This window comes from Chlorocebus sabaeus, chromosome X (genome assembly GCF_047675955.1).
Source record: "Chlorocebus sabaeus isolate Y175 chromosome X, mChlSab1.0.hap1, whole genome shotgun sequence".
NCBI lineage: Eukaryota > Metazoa > Chordata > Mammalia > Primates > Cercopithecidae > Chlorocebus > Chlorocebus sabaeus.
In genome coordinates, this window is record NC_132933.1 from 81014834 (window position 1) to 81033682 (window position 18849).

The following is an 18849-nucleotide window of genomic DNA, read 5'->3' on the forward strand; positions in this document are numbered from 1 at the left end:
TGTCGAGTGAAATAAGCCAGGCACAGCAAGACAAATACTGTATAATCTCACTGGGATGTGGAATCTTAAAAAATCAAACTTTTTAGAAACAGAGAATAGAATGGTGGTTACCAGGGTCAGGGGCTGGGAAGGATTGGGGAGATATTGGTCAAAGGATACAAAACTTCATTTAGACAAGAAGTCTAAGTTCAAGAGATCTATTGTAAACATGGGACTATAGTTAATAATGTATACTTGAAAAATTGTTAAGAGGGTAGATTTTAAGTGTTCTCACCACAAAAGATGAAAGGTATGTGAGTTCATCCATATTGTAGTTAGCCTAATTTAGCCATTGCACAACGTATAACTATTTCAAAACATCATGTTTTACACTATAAATGTATACGATTGTGTCATTAAAAATAAACAGAGGCCGGGCGCGGTGGCTCAAGCCTGTAATCCCAGCACTTTGGGAGGCCGAGACGGGTAGATCACGAGGTCAGGAGATCGAGATCATCCTGTCTAACACGGTGAAACTCCGTCTCTACTAAAAAATACAAAAAACTAGCTGGGCGAGGTGGCGGGTGCCTATAGTCCCAGCTACTCGGGAGGCTGAGGCAGGAGAATGGCGTGAACCCGGGAGGCGGAGCTTGCAGTGAGCTGAGATCCGGCCACTGCACTCCAGCCTGGGCGACAGAGCGAGACTCCGTCTCAAAAAAAATAAAAAATAAAAATAAACAGAAATAAAATACAAAGAAATGAAATAAATTCCATTTGTCCAATAAAACTGATGTGATCCTGGTGAAGATGTGCAGAAACTGGAACCTTTGTGCACTGTTGGTGGGAATGTAAAATGGCACAGCTGCTGTGGAAAACCGTGTGGCGGTTACTCAGAAAACTAAAAATGGAATTACCCGGACCTTATGCTATGAAATGAGACAGTCACAAAAGGACAAATACTACATGATTCCACCTATATACGGGATCTAAAATATTCAAACTCAGAAACGGAAGGTAGAGTGGTGGTTTCCAGGGGCTCGGGGGCAGGGGAAAATGAGGAGTTGTTTACCGGGTATACATTTCAGTTTTGCACTTGAAGACATGCTGGAGATTGGCTGCACAGCAATGCGAATATACTTAACACTACTGAGCTGAAAACTGTAAAACGCTTAAGATGGTAAATTTTATGTTCCGTGTATTTTAACATAACTCAATAGAAAAGTGGTGTGATTTCTGTCTCTGGAGTGGGTGTGGGGGGTGCACGACAACATATTCAAGCTTATGTACAAGGCGTTTGAGGTCGGGGCATGGAAACATACTGAGGCATTGTGTGTATGTTGTTTGTGCATGAGAATGAAACTCCTTGACCCTGAAAACAGGACGGGCAGTGGAGTGTGTGGTGTGATAAGGAACGCTGAAAACAGCCTCCCGAGAATGCGGTTTGAGTGCTTTTACAAGGCCACAGGTGTCTCACGACCAGACCTCATAAAAGCCATCTAGTGGACGTTTGTGGTTTAACAAGCCCTTTCAATAAATACTTGGCGGACAGATGCTGGGGCGGACTCTCTGAGAAGAGCTGCCCCTGGTCCTGCTCAGCTGGAATTGTCTGAGAACTCATTCTTGGCGTTCACTGCAAGCTATAAGCTCTGCAAGTGGTGCCCCCGACGTGATCGCGTTGAAGTTATGCGTGAAGGAGGAGAGCTCCTCACTTTTCGGGGAATCCTGGTAAGTGACAGTCCTGACTCCCATCAGGAGGACGGGACCCATGCGGAAACTATCGGGGTTGGGTTATCATGGGTCCGGAAATGACCAAAGAACAGAAAGTATTTTTTAAAACAGTGCAACACCTACTTAAGGCTATCCAGTGCACTGCAGAGCCTGGAGCTCTACACAAGCTTGTGGTTTTAATTAGGCAGAAATGCCCTTGGTTTCCTGATCAAGGAACCTTAGATTTAGGGCTATGGGAGCAGGTAGGTCGCTGCCTGAAAAGAGGTTATAAGCAAGCTCATTTTACTAATGTTACTATTTTGACCACCCGGGCGCTGGTAGGCTCTGCCTTGTATCCTCTTTATCTGCCAGATTGTGGTTAGACCACCCATTATCTCCACCTGAAAAGAATTCAGAAGATTTAAAGGGAGAGATTCCTCTCCCCACTTCATTCCCTTCTATGGGGAATAAGGAAGAGTTTTTTTTTTCTAGTGAGGACAAACAGGAACCAGAACAGTGGTTGGGGTTGGGAGGTGGGGGTGCTCCTCTCTCTACTTCATTTCCTTCTGTAGGGCATAAGGAGGATATATATATATTTAGTGAGGATAAGGATGGACCAGAGCCTTTTCCTCCCCCTGTAGAAAAGTCATTGCCCTTCTTTCCTCCACCCTTAAAGGGACCTGCATTTGTTGGCCCCATTCAAACAACAGCGCCTCCCGTCCCTCTTGAGGAGATTGGAGGCCGCCCAAGGGAGGGTTCTTAGATAAGACCCCCAGTCAGCGAACATCTGTATGATCGGGTGGTGGCTGCGTCTCCTCGACTAACTTCCCTGTGGAGGGGTGCCTCCAGGAGGGAAAGAAAGTGACTGATTATGATTGTCTTCCTAATATGCAAGTTCTCATTTCCTACTTCCAGCATCAGCCTTTCTGGCCTTGTCTTTCTTCTGTTTCGCTGGAGTATAAGGGGAAGTTGCATGCTGCCTCCTGCGTTTTATCCCAGATAGCTCTAGCTTTCTTGCTGCCCACAGAGGCCTGGGGCAGGAGAGTTGCTAAGATGCCATGGAGTGCCCATTTGGTCACTGGCAGTCTGGGCAGATTGTTCCTTTCTGGGTTTGTGGTGACGGAGGGAAGGCCAAAAGGCACAGACCGATTCCCCAGGTGGCTGCAGGCAGCTCCAGCCCAGTCCTGAGGATCCTCCTCACCATGGTCACTTGCCTTGGGAACTGTGCCCAGGAAGTGGCCTGCTGCTCACTGTGCTGCTGCTTTTCCTACTTCTGCCCTTCCCTGACACCTCTCACGTGTCTCAGTTGACAAGCAATTTCTTGTCTTTCCTGGCCCCCTAGGGAAAGGGCTAAGAAACAGTCCATGTGCACCCCGACCTTACTAGCCTAAGGTGGGCAAAGGAGTGTGGAGCAACCTGGAGTACAGAGCCCTGGAGGAGGAGCCCACTAATAAGGGGTGCTCTCCCATAGTCATATATTAAATGCTAACTAGGCTGAGGTGGACGAGCTCTGCCAGCTGCTGTCATCTTCAGAAGATAGACGCAGCGGTAAGGAATGTTTGTTTTGCTTTTTAATAAAATGTTTAAAAACACCGTGGCTAAGAAACTTCAAAGCAGACCCTGTGCTGCATGTCTGCTCCTCCCCTGAGCCTCTCTGCTTGGGGGTGGTAAAAATAATAAAAAGCCCAGTATATTTTCAGTACCTTAACTAACAGGGTTGGCTGCAGGCATAGGTGGCCTGGAAGATAAGGGGAGTGTTTTTCTCCAAGCCTGTTACCCTCTTGCCTCCAGCCTCCGTGTTTCCACACACATTTTACCACTGGGTCATTCTCTGGCCTCTTACTGCCACTTGTAGTCTTCCTTCCTTCCTCTCAGAGTAAGGACAGCAACAAGTGGCAGGCTATTAAAAAGAGAAGCTGCCTAAGGAGCCCACAATGAATAAAAAGAAACCAGCCACAGCCCTACTTTCCCAAGCTCACTTCTAAGACATTCCAGCTAAAGGCTGATGCAGGAAAGTGGCGAACACCAAAAGATATTTTAAAAAGTATTTTTTTTCTTTTCTTTTTTTTTTTTTTTATACACTTAAGCTAACTCAATGCAGGTTTATTATCCTGCTGACTTGCAGTCACATTCTAATGACTTTCAAGGGCCAAAATATAGTAAAAATTACTTAAAATATCCATCCTTTCCATGCCTTAGTTTAACAGGTACGCTTTATCTTTTGCCATTTCGGTATTTTACATATTATGTACCTGTCTCATAATCCCTCTAAACATACACAAAAGACTACAGACATAATAGCTTCTCTTCTCATAAAGGGACGCCCCTAACGTTGCGTTCAGCTGTCAGGATAAGAGCCTGCTACTCTTTTCCTACCTTTAAGCAAGGAACAAACTCACATTCTCTTAGTTTGTGATCTTGGTTGGCAAGTAGCAATGGCGGACTTTATTGGTAATATCAGCTTTCATTTACCAGCCTCTTAGCTCCTGAACTTTTTACGAACTGTACCTGTTAAATTTCTATCTATTGTCTCTGAGCCTTTACTTCATGCCACCACTGTCTTTACAGATGATTTAAAAAAAAAAAAAAAAAAAACAAACCCAAAACTGAAAAAGCAGCTGTAGTGTAGCAAGATGCCATGCAGAACTAGCAGCACAAAATCCAGGAGCATTTTAAAAACTATGCAACAGGCAGAATTAGGTGCCCTGATATTGGCCTTACAAACTTTTCCTCACCAAGACATGAATATAGTTAGTGATTTCGCTTATTTGGTGTATAGTATTACTCATTTAGATCTTGCACATGTGAAGGGCATTACTACTAAACCCCTATTAGCCTTGTGTCTTGCAGCGCAAGAGCTCCTCTGTGCCTGTCATCACCCTCTTTACATCACACATACTTGCTCTCATTCTGGACTACCTGGTCCTTATCAGAAGGGAATGCTCGAGCTGATGCTCTGGTACGACCACAGATGTGGTTTGCAAATTCTCCTGCTTTTTTGCAGGCTCAAGCTGATCATGTTGTTTTTTCATCAGAATGCCCGCAGTCTTAAAGAACAGCTTCATTTGACTCTTACTCAAGCTCGCATGATTATTAAAACTTGTACTAGTTGCCAACCGCATTCTCTTTCCCCTTTTTCCTTAGGGCTTGGTGCCAACCTACGAGGTCTGGTGCCTAATGCTATCTGGCAGACTAATGTTACTCGGTAGCCACCCTTTGGACGTTTTAAATTTCTCCGTGTTACCGTGGACACATATACAGGCCTAATACATGCTACCTCCCAGACAGGAGAAAAAACGAAAAATGCAATCGCTCATTTGTTTAAATCTATTGTAACTCTAAGTCTTCCACACACTATAAAAACTAATAATGGACCTACCTATCTTAGTGCTCGATTTACATATGCATTGCAACTTTGGCACATGCAACACAAAACTGATATTCCTTATAACTCGACCAGTCAAACCATTGCTTTTCTTTTTTTATTATTATACTTTATGTTCCAAGGTACATGTGCACAATGTGCGCGTTTGTTACATATGTACACATGTGTCATGTTGGTGTGCTGCACCCATTAACTTATCATTTACATTAGGTATATCTCCTAATGCTATCCTTCCCCCTCCCCCACCCCACAACAGGCCCTGGTGTGTGATGTTCCTCCTCCTGTGTCCAAGTATTCTCATTGTTCAATTCCCACCTATGAGTGAGAACATGCGGTGTTTGGTTTTCTGTTCTTGCGATAGTTTGCCGAGAATGATTTCCAGCTGCATCCATGTCCCTACAAAGGATGTGAACTCATCCTTTTTTATGGCTGCATAGTATTCCATGGTGTATATGTGCCACATTTTCTTAATCCAGTGTGTCATTGATGGACATTTGGGTTGGTTCCAAGTCTTCGCTATTGTGAATAGTGCCGCAATAAACATACATGTGCATGTGTCTTTATAGCAGCATGATTTATAATCCTTTGGGTATATACCAGTAATGGGATGGCTGGGTCAAGTGGTATTTCTAGTTCTAGGTCCTTGAGGAATCGCCAAACTGTCTTCCACAATGGTTGAACTAGTTTACAGTCCCACCAACGGTGTAAAAGTGTTCCTATTTCTCAACATCCTCTCCAGCACCTGTTGTTTCCTGACTTTTTGATGATCACTATTCTAACTGGTGTGAGATGGTATCTCATTGTGGTTTTGATTTGCATTTCTCCGATGGCTAGTGATGATGAGCATTTTTTCATGTGTCTGTTGTCTGCATAAATGTCTTCTTTTGAGAAGTGTCTGTTCATATCCTTTGCCCACTTTTTGATGGGGTTTTTTTTCTTGTAAATTTGTTTGAGCTCTTCATAGGTTCTGGATATTAGCCCTTTGTCAGATGAGTAGATTGCAAACATTTTCTCCCATTCTGTAGGTTGTAGTCAGGCCATTGTCAAAGGAGCTCATCAAAGTCTTAAAGTATATCTTAATTTTTAAAAGGGGGTGGGGGAGGAATATGGGGCTCTCTTCTAGAGAACAGGACCAGTCGTTGGAGAACCAACCAACAATGATGTTGATGACTCGGAAGGCACCTGACATTACCTGGGATAGCTAAAGAAATTGGATCAACAAGCATCTATCTGGCTTGCCACCGTGGAAGCCCCTGCAACTGCAGAGAATTGGTTTCTTACGCATCTGGCGGTAACTGGGGAAACTTCTGAGAAAGTAAGACAGACATGGATGTTGGCGTAGTGAGTAATTCTTGTCCTTTGCCAAGTGGGATCAGTTCAAGAACGTGTTTATTGGAGTCAGGTTCTAAATCCCCCTGTTTTTAATGTTATTACATGGTGGGATGCTGACCCGCCTTTGTCATCTAATGATACTTCTTGGGCAGGAGGCCGATGGATGCCCCTGTCTTACCGTGTAACTGAAAATTTGGGATGGATTCAACTTAATTACTCCTTGATTTTATTGTCTAGTAATCCCCCTCTTTGTTTTTCCACAACAGTACATGATAAGTGTGTTACTCTCATCCCTCAGGAGTATCTTTACTATCAGCCTAAAAGGGATGCTAAGCTAGCAATCTTGACCTTTATTTCTACTATTGCCACTAATCTTACTGAGGTCTCTAATGAAGCTATGCAAGTACCTGATCTTCCTATATGCCCTCCAAGTAGGGACTGGCGATAAAAGTTTGAGGCCGTCCAGTGGTCGCCATGCAGACAGCCTGTGCCACGTCAAGGGCCTCTGTTTCATAATGGCACCTTACTTGATTGGGGTCCCCATCTTACCCCATAAGATGGGGTAATCTTATATCTGCACATCAGACTATTGGATTTGGGAGTCCCTCCAATAGTTCTATTACCTAGTCAGAGTATGGGCTTTCAGGACCAATGTTACAACTGAGAGGGAAACAAGTTTAAGCCCTGCTCATACCCAAATTTGGAGATTAGGATTTCCTTTTTTTGAACAGGTTCTTTCACATGGTGAGTATATTACTGGCAGTGGTAACTATACCCTCTCTTTGCATGATAATGTTACGGACACAGTCCTGATTTGCACTATGCACCCTTATATACTTTTGTTTGGGCAAGGTGTTCCTAACATAAAGCAGAATCAATCCTTTTATAGTATTAAAGTCTCTTCCAGTAGTTGGTATGCTACATGCTTGTCTCATCGAAACGTTACACAGTTGAATATAACCTATGTCATGATCTTAAAATGGTGAACAGAATTGTGGCTGCCCTGTAAATTTAACCCAGAGCTGGGAAGGAGATTCCACCCTGCAACTATTTAGAAAAGCACTGTCTAATACTCAAAAAAAAAAAAAAAAAAAAAAATTCCTGGCCACTTTAATTGCCTTTTTAGTCTCAGCTATTGTTACATTAGCAACTGCTGCTACTGCAGCTGTTTCTCTGACAGAATCTATTCACATAGCCTCAGTGGTGAACCACTGAGGAAAGTAGAAGGAAGACCAAGGAAAGTAGAAGGAAGTCATCAAGGTAAAAGCAGAAATCAGTGAAAGCGGAAACCAGCATAAAGATCACAAAACCAGAAGCTGGGTGGTTGGAAGAGGAATGAAATTGGTACAACTCTTGTCAGACTGGTCAAAAAACAAGGGAGAAGGGCACCGCTATCAGGAAAGAAAAGGGAGCGATAACCACAGACGATGTTACGTCTGTTCTCGTGTTGCTGTATCGAAATACCCAAGACCGAGTCATTTATATAGAGAAAAGCTCATGGTTCTGCAGGCTGTATGGGGAGCGTAGAGGCTTCTGCTTCTGGGAGGACTCAAGAAACTTGCAATCATGGCAGAAGACAAAACAGGAGCAGGTACATGTTACATGATACGAGCAGGAGCAAGAGAGAGAGAACAGGGGGAGGTGTCACACACTTTTAAATGAGCAGACTTATGACAACTCACTCACGACCACGAGGACAGTACCAAGTGGATGCTCCTAAACCATTCCTGAGAAATCCAGCCCTGTGATCCAGTCACCTCCCACCAGGTCCCACCTCCAACATTAGAAGTTACAGGCTGACCCGAGACTTGGTGGGGACACGGTTCCAAGCCATATCATATGCAGACATCCAAAATATAGAAAAAGGATATTGTGGGGGAACTGGATATTCACACAGAGTGCCCATGCAGTAACAGCACATAGCTAATTAAATACAAAGAGAAGATGGCACTTTCACAATGGAGTAATCTGGAACAGCGCCCTGACCACATGGTCAAGATGAACATCACCAGTCATGAGACAAACCGACATGGAAAATCTGCTGATGTTATGCCCTGAGAAGGACAGCACGTCTGCTATGCAGTAGTCCTGCCAAAAATGTTAAACCTACCTGAGTCTAATTACAAGGAAGCCATTCGACAAACCTACGTTCAAGGGCTTCCTGACAACGACTGCACTGGTTTAAAGCACACTTTAAAGCAGGTGGATCACGAGGCCAGGAGATTGAGACCATCCTGGTTAACATGGTGAAACCCTGTCTCTACTAAAAAATACAAAAAATTAGCTGGGTGTGGTGGCGGGCCCACAGGGAGACACAGAGGGAGTATGGTGGAAGGCAGATACTGAGCCCAACCAGCTGTCCCAGGGCAGTCCCTCCTACCCGCTTTCCGTCCTCTCTGTGGGCGTCCTGCCCATGTCTTGGTTAGCGGGTGTCATGGCACCCTCCCACAGGAGCTCCCCACTTCCTAGATGAGGCGCCAACCAGCGACTCTGAGGTATTCTCAATGCACCCACACACAGGAGTGCTGAGACATCCCGTCTGTCCCACGGAGGATCAGCAGCCTACTGTGGCACCTCCAGCATTATGAGGGCCCCAACACCCATCCCTGTGTTTGGAGATGTCTCCTTCGTCCCACTCCACGCCCTCCTAGGTGTTAGATTGAACACCTCTTGTGAAAGGTGGATCCCTGCCCTGCTTTAGCGAATTCAATCCTTCACGGATCCTTCACCACTTCTTCCACTCCGTGAATCAGCCCATTCTCCCTCAACAGAGAGCACCCGCGATTAATTTGATTCCCACGCGGGTGCTTGCAGGTGCATGCACACACACATACACACACATACACACGCTAACCTTGAATGGTATCTGTATTTCTCCTGTCTTTGTTCAACACCCTGTCTCTTGGCAATGGGAGCTGGCAGAACCTACACATACCTCCTCACTGGAATCGGAATCTGTGCCCAAATCTGGGACCTGTCCAGCCCAGGATTCTGGCTGAGGGAAGGAGGCAATCCCAACCGTCATGGAGGGTGAAGGCAAAACAGGGAGCTTGAGGAAATCTCCTGTGGCCTCGAGAGGTGGTTGGGAAGACTGACCAGGGACACAGAAGCATCACGTCCACAAAAACCTATTGGCCTTGGGGGTGGTGACATGGTATTTCACGGGGACCATCAAAGAGCAGCCAGGCCTAGCATCCACACTTGCCCTGGAAACCAGCTAGCCATTTTCAAATCAATGGTATGGAGCCCACCGGCTGCAGAAGGGGCTGTTGGCTGCGAATGGACACCAAGGATGTGGAAGCCGCCTTCCGCGTAGCTACCGGCAGGCAGTTTCCACCAGGTTGGCCTGCAGGCACCAGAACAGACTCAGTGCCCCTGCCTCCAACCAAGAGACTATCTTGCCCTTTTCTTCCGCACTCCATATATCGTCCCTTTGGCTCAGCTTCCCACCAGGATGTGGTTTCTGTCTCCACCTGGCTACTGAAGCTAAGGAGGAGATCTGACAGAATTTGGTAACTAAGGTTCAAAGGTGAGGCCTAAGAGGAACTGAGGATGCCAAGCGGGTTTTTGCCCCAGATGACCTGACCCTGTGCATGGTGGCACCGGAGGGACATAACAGCTCAAGAAAGAGAACTGGGTCCCTGAGGGGCGGCGAGGAGGATGAGCTCCGTCGTGTTCCTCAACAGCATGGAAATAACCATGCAGGAAAGGCCACCGGCATCAAGCCACGGAGGACAGCAACGATGCTCACGATGGAAAGGATGGTGAGAGGGCAGAACAGAAACAGTGAACCGCAGGAGGAAAGGTGAGAGAGACAGGGGTTCTGGAAGGAGGCCATCAGGTCCTGCTGAAGGGGAAGGAGAATAGCACTGAAGAAGGGGACCTGTGAGAACCCAAAGTGGGAGGAGAAGAGGAGGGACCATGAGCAAGGCGTGTAGGAGAAAGGCAGGAAATGCTGCTGTGGCTGGGCAGGGCCCCCACAGCACCTAGACCCAGGGTACTATGGTGAGCCCGACTGCAGGGATGCTGCTCAGGGGCCGGCCCAGGTGCTCCGCAGGGCCCAGAGGAACAGTTCTTCAAGCGCCAATGAACCGGGCAACACCCTGCAACCCCCAACACTCCCAACAATCGCAGAGAGGGCAGACCACAGGCCACAGAATATGAGAACAACTTTATTTCAAATTGCTTTGAACTGCATTGGGAAGGGGGCAAATGCGGTGGAAGAGAGGAAGCCCTGGCTTAACAGGCAGCTCCGGAGCTCCAAAGGTGGCAGCTGTTTGTCTTGTAGAAATATGCTGGCTCCAACCTGTGAAACAGAGCAGGCTCAGGGACGGGCCCCCAGCCAGGGCCAGCCCACAGCCCTCCTAAGCTACCGGGATTGTGGGAAGGGGCATGGTGTGTGCAACACTCACTTCAAAGCTCCTGGATCTTGTCAGCGAGGAACTGCATGGCCGCTGAAACAGAGAGGCAGAACCGGGCACTCCAGACCCAGGGAAGCAGAAACCCACCCCATGCCCCGGTGGGGAACTTCCTAGTCCTGCAACCAGAAACCCCACCAACCCTGGGACTGACTCACCCACCCATCACCTGGTTTAAATGTGGAAATGCCTTCTAAGCGGGAAAGTGGTTCTCAGGTGCTGGGTCATCCCAGTACCGTTTAGAACAGGTTTCAAAGACAGATAAGCCAGCCAGCAAGCAAACACCATACAAGTGGTACCAGGCAGTAGGTAAAGGGGAAACACTGGCAGTATCTCTAACCGTCCTAAGAGAAGGAGAGTTCTGGGACTCGTGGACAAAGTGTACACGGAGTTCAGATGACACATTGTTATCTGTGCACACCCCTAGCTGAAAACGCACAGAAGGCCCAGGTCGGCTTGATTCTCCTCCCCAGAGGAAAGTCAGTCCCAGTGACGCCGCCTGTACCTGTAGCCCACCCCCGCCCCCCACACCTGCAGAAAGACACCGCTGTCCATCCCTACCTAGCTGCTGTGTAAGTTCATCAATTTCCCTCTGCAGCCAGATGCACTAGACCAGCAGACACCGGGGGAAGATAAATGGTTAGTCAACTCTGGCCTCCTCTCTCCCCAGCCTCCCTGCAGCCCCCATAGCCTGCAGCCCAGTGGCGACGTGGGTTGGCACAGAACCCTCAATGGAAAGGAGGCACCCTCTCTCCGTGGGGTGCAGAAAGTGGAGACGTGTGGCGGTGGGGGCGGGGGGGGGGGCGGCGGACGCAGAAATCAGTTTAACCTGGACACGGATCCCACCATCCAGTGTGGACCTCTATTTCTAGGAGCCACACAAAGCATTACCCGAGGACAGTCCTGGGCTCCCGGGGCCTGCTGCTGCCTTTCTGGTCTTGGGGGATGGACAGGCGGCTGCTGGTCACCTGAAAGAAAACACAAAATCCAGCTTCCAAGCCTCCCAGTGAGGTGGAAAAGGCCTAGCAGGGTCTAAAGTGAGGCAGCATCACCCTCTGCTGGCAACACATTGCCCCTGCTCTGCCCAGCAACTCCAACCCCGCTCTGGGACTGCCTTCACTGTTCCCCAGTGTGAGCCCATCTGCACCTGTAGTCCCCTAGCGTTGTGACTCTGGGTTGGACTCCAGCAGCGCGGCAGCCACAGCCAGGCCCTGGGAGGGCCAGTGTGGCTGAGCAGGACTTCACAGAAAAGGGCTCTGTACCGCCGAAAGTCTCCTTCCAGAGTTGGAGTTTGGGGCACTGCTCCAAATCGCCCCCCACCACACAAACCCCACTCAGAGAGGACGATGTGGCTTAAAGCCAGCCCTGTCGACACCCCATTTCCCGTGGGACAGCTGCCTGGGTGGGCAGGGAAGTGTGGGAGCAAGGCTGAGCCCCCATAAGCTACAGAGCCAGAGGTTTCCCTCCTGACCCCTCTCCCCTCCACCCCTATCAAACCCGCAAGACTCACCGGAGGGTGCATGGCGTCTGGGCAGGAGGCCTCCCAGGCTGTAGGCCGAGGGCTCTGAAGTTCCCGGAACTTGGGGAGCTCTGATGTTGGGGTCACCTCTGCTGAGTTCTCCACGACGCATGGACAGGCGAGGCAGCCCTGACCTGTGTGTGGGAAGCTAAAACAGAAATTTCTGAGTCGGGCTGGCGGTGGGGGCAGGCAGTGAGTACATGTGGGAAGGGGTTGTGGTAAGGTGGAGACTCCGGAGCCTAATCTCATTAGCACTTTCTCCCTCAGTCAGCCCCAGGCCAGGAGGCAGAGCCCAGCCAGGGAAAACACTGGGGATACTGAGATAGCCCGGGCCGCCTGCCAGGTGGGTCGGGCAACAGCTAGGAAAGGAGGAATCAGGAAGTTGATGATCCTAGACACCCCAGCTTTGCAGCCCACACTTTAAGGCATCACCCGATCCAAACCAGCTGCCAGCCCTGCCTTCCATCCCAGCTCCTCTCTGCAGGCGGAGGCAGGACTCCTGCAGTGTCCAGAGGCATGGCCATCACACAAGAAGTGCCCCCTTTAACGTGTGCCCCTATGATGAAGACCCCCATTGGGCATTCTAGTGTCCCTAGGCTCCCGACGACAACCCTCGAGCAAGGGACAAGGGGACATGGGTGAACAGGGGTGTGCTGGAAGAGAGGAGGTGTGGGGGGAGGAGGGTAAAGAGGGAGAGGAGGGCGAGAAGGGCCTACTTACTTTGGCCTTTGGGACCTCATCTCGATTTGGGTCATTATCTTCTCTGGCCGCAACCTGGGACTCCCTGATCTTCCTTCCTGCAGGTTTCTTCCCAGGGCTGCTGTGCTTAGGCTTTTGTGGTTTCTCGGACATCCCGTGTGGCCGCACACCGGAGAATGGCGGGAAAGTGGCCGGCTCCGGGGGAGTGACTGAGAGTCTCTTTCCGCAGCCAGGAAAGGCTCTCCCCGGAGCCAGTTGAGAGGCACCTCCTGGGGACTTCTTCTCCTGGGCCATCTTCCTCCTTGAAAGGCCCTGGGGCAGGGCCCCTGCAGTGGCAGCTCCTGAGCAGCTGGGCCTGGCCTCCACCTTTCCCCAGGCCCTGCTCTGCCTTTTCTTCTGGGGAGAGTCCTCCAGCTCTCCCACAGCCAGCCTCTCCACGACTGCAGTGAGTCCGCGGGGAGCAGACGTCAGGAAACGGCCCGGCACGGGCAGGTAACTCTCCTTGCAGTGGAAGCCTGCGTGTCTGGATGTGTCTGCTGGCTTCTTGGGGCTGCCGGGCTTGGCCTGGCTTCCTTCGTTGCGGCGAATGCCCACCCTCATCAGTGGTAAGTCGCTGCTCTCATCTGCGGAATCAGAGTCTTGGGTAGACATCCTGGTGGGGCCTTTCGCAGAGGGCTGCTGGGGATCCACGCGGAGGCCCCATCTGCTCTTCGAGCCCCTTTCCGGGTTGTTCCAGGCCCGCACTGGCCCAGGACCACAGAGGTGGAGACGGTCGGCAGAGGCCTGCTGCCGTTTTCTGGGGCTGGGGCCCAGCGCGTCTCTCCCACTGGGACCGACCTCCAGGTCCGCCCAATTGTCAGCCGACCCTTCGGCAGCGGCGCCTTCTGGGGACGGCTGTCCCTGGACGCTGGGTGGCGGCACGATGGCGGCTGGTTCTTCAGCCAGGTAGAATGAGTAGTCCACAACGTCCGCTTGGTCATCGATCGGGGTGCCTGGCCGTCCTTCCCGGCCCCAGAGCACCACCCTTCCTTGCTCTATCAATTTGCTTTCAGACTCAAAGCCGAAGCCCTCCGGATCTGTGAACCCGCTGTCTCCCTCGCCATCGCTGCTGCCCTGCACCCCCAAATTGAGGCCGTGGCTGTGGTCCCCTGGGGCTCCGGGGCTGGCCGTGTGGGAGCCAGCCTGCTCGCCACCCTCCAGGTCGAAACCGGCCCCACAAACGGATACCTTTTCGGGGGAGCTCATGGCGCCAGTCCCGGCAGCCTCGGCTGTGGGGAGACGGTCGTCCTGGTAACGGCTGGAGGAGAGAGCTGAGCCCAGCCAAGCCCAGCTGAGCAGGCCACGCGACAGAAACAGTGAGGCTTTCGGGACACCGCCACCCTCACCCCAGGCGGAAGTACCAGATGTCCCCGGCAGCCAGTGGCTTCCTCGCGCCCTTGACGCCAGCACCGAGCCTTCTCATTGGTCCCCGTCTGCCAACCAGCGGGCCCTTTGTGGGGCGAGGTGCCTGAGCTTTAACCAATCGGGACACAGGCTCTTGGTTTGCCTCGACGCCCGTCATTTGACTGGGTGGCTGCACTCTGGTTGGGTCTTGGGGCCAGGGGGCACTGTAGCTCTTGATCACCTCTTTCTTTCTGTCCTTCCGCCTCTGGCCGGGCATCTACTTTCCAAGGAGAGCCACATCTCTGAGCCCCAGTGACCCATCTGTAAGGCGGGGATTAAGGGGAGAGCTTCCCCCAGCTCATCAGCTTGGGAGAGTAAATGTTGTGCTGCACGTGAAGCACCCGGTGCACAGAGGAGGTCTCATTGCAAAGTAGGTTCCTGGCCCGAGGCGGCAGGAGAGCAAGAAGGAGGTGGATCGAGAGCTCCAGTGCACCCTGGCCCCAAGACAAGACCAGAGGGCAGACACCCAAATGACCAGCATCGGGGCAAACCAAGAGTCTGTGTTCCGATTGGTTAAAGCCCAGAGGGCATGCTGGTTGGTAGAGGGGGACCAATGAGAAGTCATGGCACTGGCGTCAAGTGCGCGTGCGGAAGCCACCCGCTGTCGGGGACATCTCCTACTTCCGCCTGGGATGAGGGTGGCGGTGTCCCGAAGGCCTCACTGTTCCTGTTGCGTGGCCCAGTCCGCTGGGCTTGGCTGGACTCGGCTCTCCCCTTCCGCCGTTACCAGGACGACCGTCTCCCCACAGCCCAGGCTGCCCGGACTGGCACCATGAGCTCCCGCGACAAGGTATCCGTTTGTGGGGCTGGTTTCGACCTGGAGGGTGGCGAGCAGGCTGACTCCTGCGTGGCCAGCCCCAGAGCCCCACGGGGCCAGGGCCACGGCCTCGATTTGGGGCACCAGGCAGCCTCGAGGGCCAGAGCGGGTTCACAGATCACAAGGTTTTCAGCTTCGAGTCTGAGAGCGAATTGATAGAGCAGGGAAAGGTGGTGCTCTGGGGCCGGGAAGGCCGGCCTGGCACCCCCGTCGACGACCAAGGGGACGTTGTGGACTACTCACCCTCCCTGGCTGACGAACCAGCCGCCATCGTGCCGCCGCCCAGCGTCCAGGGACAGCCGTCCCCAGAAGGCGCCGTTGCCGAAGGGTCGGCTGACAACTGGGAGGACCTGGAGGTCGGTCCCAGTGGGAGAGGCGTGCTGGGCCCCAGCCCTGGAGAATGGCAGCAGGCCCCCGCCGGCCCCCGGGAGCCCAGGGTTGTCCTCGGGTAATGCTTCGTGTGGCTCCTAGAAATAGAGGTCCATGTTAGACAGTGGGATCCGTGTCCAGGTTAAACTGATTTCTGTGTCCCCCCCACCCTGCCCTATCACCATCTTCTGCTCCCCACAGAGAGAGGGTGCCTCTTTTACATGGAGGGTTTCATGCCAACCCACCTCGCCACTGGGCTGCAGGCTATGGGGGCCGTCAGGGCTGAAGGAGACAGGGAAGACGAGGAGAGAGGAGGCCAGAATTGACTAACCATTTCTCTTCCTCCGGTGTCTGCCGGTCTAGTGCATCCAGCTGCAGAGGGAAATTGAGGACCTTACACAGCAACTAGGTATGATGGAGCCCGGGCTAGACAGGGATGGACAGCGGTGTCTTTCTGCAGGCATGGGGGGCGGGGGTGGGCTGTAGGTACAGGCGGCGTCACTGGGACTGACTTTCCTTTGGGGAAGAGCACGAAGGAAAGCCCGGCCCTGGAGCCTTCTGTGCCTTTCCAGCTAGGGGCGTGCACAGACAGCAGTGTGTCGTCTGAACTCCGTGTACACTTAGTCCACGAGTCCCAGAACTCTCCTTCTCTTAGGAGAGTTAGAGATACCACATGTGTTTTCCCTTTGACTGCTGCCTGATACGGCTTGTACGGTTTTTGCTTGCTGGCTGGCTTATCTGTCTTTGAAACACGTTCTGAATGAATGGTTCTGGGATGGCCCAGCACCTGAGAACCACTTTCCCGCTCAGAAGGCATTTCCACATTTAATTCAGGTGACGGGTGGGTGAGTCAGTACCAGGGCTGGAGGGGTTTCTGGTTGCAGGGCTAGGTGATTCCCCACGGGGGCAGGGGGTGGGTTTCTGTTTCCCTGGGTCTGGAGTGCCTGGTTCTGCCTCTCTGTTTCAGCGGCCATGCAGTTCTTCAGTGACAAGTTCCAGGACCTTTGAAGTGAGTGTTGCACATACCGTGCCCCTTCCCACAGTCCCTACAGCTTAGGAGGGCTATGTGCTGGCCCTGGCTGGGGGCCCGTCCCTGAGCCTGCTCTGTTTCACAGGTTGGAGCCAGCATCCGTGGCTGCAGCCAAGCAAGTTTCCTCCTTATCCTCCTTAGCCAGGGCTTCTGCTCTTCCACTGCATTTGCATACTTCCCAAGGCAGTTCAAAGCAGTTTGAAATAAAGTCGTTCTCATATTCTGTGGTCTGCGGTCTGCCCTCTCTGTGATTGTTGGGAGTGCTGGGGTGTGCCGGGTGTTGCTCCCTTCCCTTGCGCTGGAAGAACAGTTCCCCTGGCGCTCTGTGGTGGGCCCTCTCCCTGCAGAGCATCTGGGCCAGCCTCTGAGCAGCAGCCCTGCACTCGGGCTCACCATAGTGCCCTGGGTCTAGGTGCTGTGGGGACACTGCCCAGCCACAGCAGCATTTCCTGCCTTTATCCTATACGCCTTGCTCATGGTCCCTCCTCTTCTCCTCCCACTTTGGGGTCTCTCAGGTCCCCTTCTTCAGTGCTATTCTGTCTCCCCTTCAGCAGGAACTGCTGGCCTCCTTTGAGAACCCCTGTCTATCTCACCTTTACTCCTGCAGTTCACCGTCCCTGTTTGTCCTGTCACCGTCCTTTCCATCATGAGCGTCCTTGCTCTCCCCTGTGGCTTGACGCCGGTGGCCTTTCCTGCATGGTGGTTTCCGTGCTGTTGAGGAACACGACGGAGCCCAGTCCTCTTTCTGGAGCCATTATTTCCCTCCAGTGCCACCATGCACACGGTCAGATCATCTGGGCCAGTAACCTGCGTGACATTCTCAGTTCATCTTAGTCCTCACCTTTGAACCTCAGTTACCAAATCCCGTTAGGTCTCCCTCTTTACTTTCAGCAGCCATGTGGAGGCAGAAGCCACATCCCGGTGGGTGGCTGAGTCAAAGGGAAGGTACATGGAGTGCGGAAGAAAAGGGCAAGATAGTCTCTTGGTTGGAGGTGGGGGCACTGAGTCTGTTCCAGCGCCTGTGGACCAACCTGGTGGAAACTGCTCGCAGGCACCTACACAGAAGGTGGCGTCCATATCCTTGTCGTTCTATAGGTGGCCAGCAGCTCCTTCTGCAGCCGGTGAGCTCCATACCCTTGATTTGAAAATGGCCAGCTGCTTTCCAGGGCAAGTGTGGATGCTAGGCCTGGCTGGTCTTCGATGGTCCCTGTGAAATACCATTTCGCCACCCCCAAGGCTGCAGGTTTTCATGGACGTAATATTTTCGTGTCCTTGGTCAGTCTTCCAGACTGCCTCCTGAGGTCACAGGAGATTTCCTCGAGCTCTCTCTTCTGCCTTCACCCTCCCTGACAGTTGAGATCGCCTCGTTCCTTCAGCCGGCATCCTGGGCTGGGCAGGCCCCAGATCGGGCACAGATTCTAGTTCCATTGAGGAGGTGTGTGTAGGTTCTGCCTGCTCCCATTGCCAAGAGACTGCGTGTTGCGAACAGACGAAAAGAATGGAAATGCAGATACCATTCAAGGTTAGCGTGTGTGTGTGTGTGTGTGTCTGCGTGCGCACGCCCACGCGTGAGTATGCCCCTGCTAGCACCTCCTTGGGAATCAAATTAACTGTGGGTGCTCTCCCTTGAGCAAGAATGGACTGATTCACGGAGTGGAAACACTGGTGAGGGATCTGTGAAGGATCGAATTCCCAATAGCAGGGCTGGGATTTACCTTTCGCAAGAGGTGTTGTTCAATTCTCACACCTAGGAGGGCGTGGAGTGGGACGAAGGGGACGTCTCCAAACACTGGGACGGGTGTCGGGGCTCTCAGAATGCTGGAGGTGCCACAGTAGGCTCCCGATCCTCTGCGGGATGGATGGGATGTCTCAGCACTCCCGTGTGTGGGTGCAGTGATAATACCTCAGAGTTGCTGGTTGGTGCCTCATCTAGGAAGTGGGGAGCTCCTGTGGGAGGGCGCCACAACGCCCGCAAACCAAGACACGGGCAAGATACGCACAGAGAGGGTGGAAAGTGGGAAAGAGGGACTGCCCTGGGACAGCTGGTTGGGCTCGGTATCTGCCTTTCCCCCTACCCTCACGGTATCTCCCTGCCAGGCTCATGGTGTGAGCTCAACGAGGGGGACCACCACGCACGTGGTGGGTCAATCA

At 51.9% G+C, this 18849-nt stretch overlaps 2 protein-coding genes and 1 pseudogene across 2 annotated transcripts; 1 reads left to right on the top strand and 2 right to left on the bottom strand.

The window, feature by feature from the left end:
- LOC119620955 (uncharacterized protein CXorf49-like) overlaps positions 1–9825 on the bottom strand; it is a 37220-nt pseudogene extending 27395 nt beyond the window's left edge.
- A 734-nt stretch (positions 9826–10559) lies between these two features.
- On the bottom strand, positions 10560–14939 carry LOC119623745 (uncharacterized protein CXorf49). The gene is made up of 6 exons (XM_073013193.1): positions 13061–14939; positions 12332–12488; positions 11713–11789; positions 11383–11428; positions 10816–10857; positions 10560–10709 (listed from the first exon to the last, which is right to left on the bottom strand). The coding sequence occupies exons 1-5, from the start codon at positions 14282–14284 to the stop codon at positions 10817–10819; spliced, it is 1545 nt and encodes a 514-aa protein (XP_072869294.1). The 5' UTR covers positions 14285–14939; the 3' UTR covers positions 10560–10709; position 10816.
- Positions 14940–15035: 96 nt separating this feature from the next.
- Positions 15036–17902, top strand: LOC140710701 (uncharacterized). Its single transcript, XM_073013106.1, has 5 exons — positions 15036–15272; positions 15338–15655; positions 16032–16077; positions 16636–16677; positions 16784–17902. The coding sequence occupies exons 1-4, from the start codon at positions 15036–15038 to the stop codon at positions 16674–16676; spliced, it is 642 nt and encodes a 213-aa protein (XP_072869207.1). The 3' UTR covers position 16677; positions 16784–17902.
- The last annotated feature ends 947 nt before the right edge of the window (positions 17903–18849 follow it).

What these genes read in the sequence shown, in the direction of transcription:
- LOC140710701 (XM_073013106.1), top strand. Translation starts at nt 15,036, where the DNA reads ATGAGAAGTCATGGCACTGGCGTCAAGTGCGCGTGCGGAAGCCACCCG. An exon ending in CCATGAGCTCCCGCGACAAG is followed by an intron (nt 15,273 to 15,337) that starts GTATCCGTTTGT and finishes CTGCGTGGCCAG; the next exon opens with CCCCAGAGCCCCACGGGGCC. An exon ending in ACAACTGGGAGGACCTGGAG is followed by an intron (nt 15,656 to 16,031) that starts GTCGGTCCCAGT and finishes CTGCCGGTCTAG; the next exon opens with TGCATCCAGCTGCAGAGGGA.
- LOC119623745 (XM_073013193.1), bottom strand. Translation starts at nt 14,284, where the DNA reads ATGAGCTCCCCCGAAAAGGTATCCGTTTGTGGGGCCGGTTTCGACCTG. An exon ending in ATGAGGTCCCAAAGGCCAAA is followed by an intron (nt 12,489 to 13,060) that starts GTAAGTAGGCCC and finishes TTTCTGTTTTAG; the next exon opens with CTTCCCACACACAGGTCAGG. An exon ending in CAGACGCCATGCACCCTCCG is followed by an intron (nt 11,790 to 12,331) that starts GTGAGTCTTGCG and finishes GTTTTCTTTCAG; the next exon opens with GTGACCAGCAGCCGCCTGTC.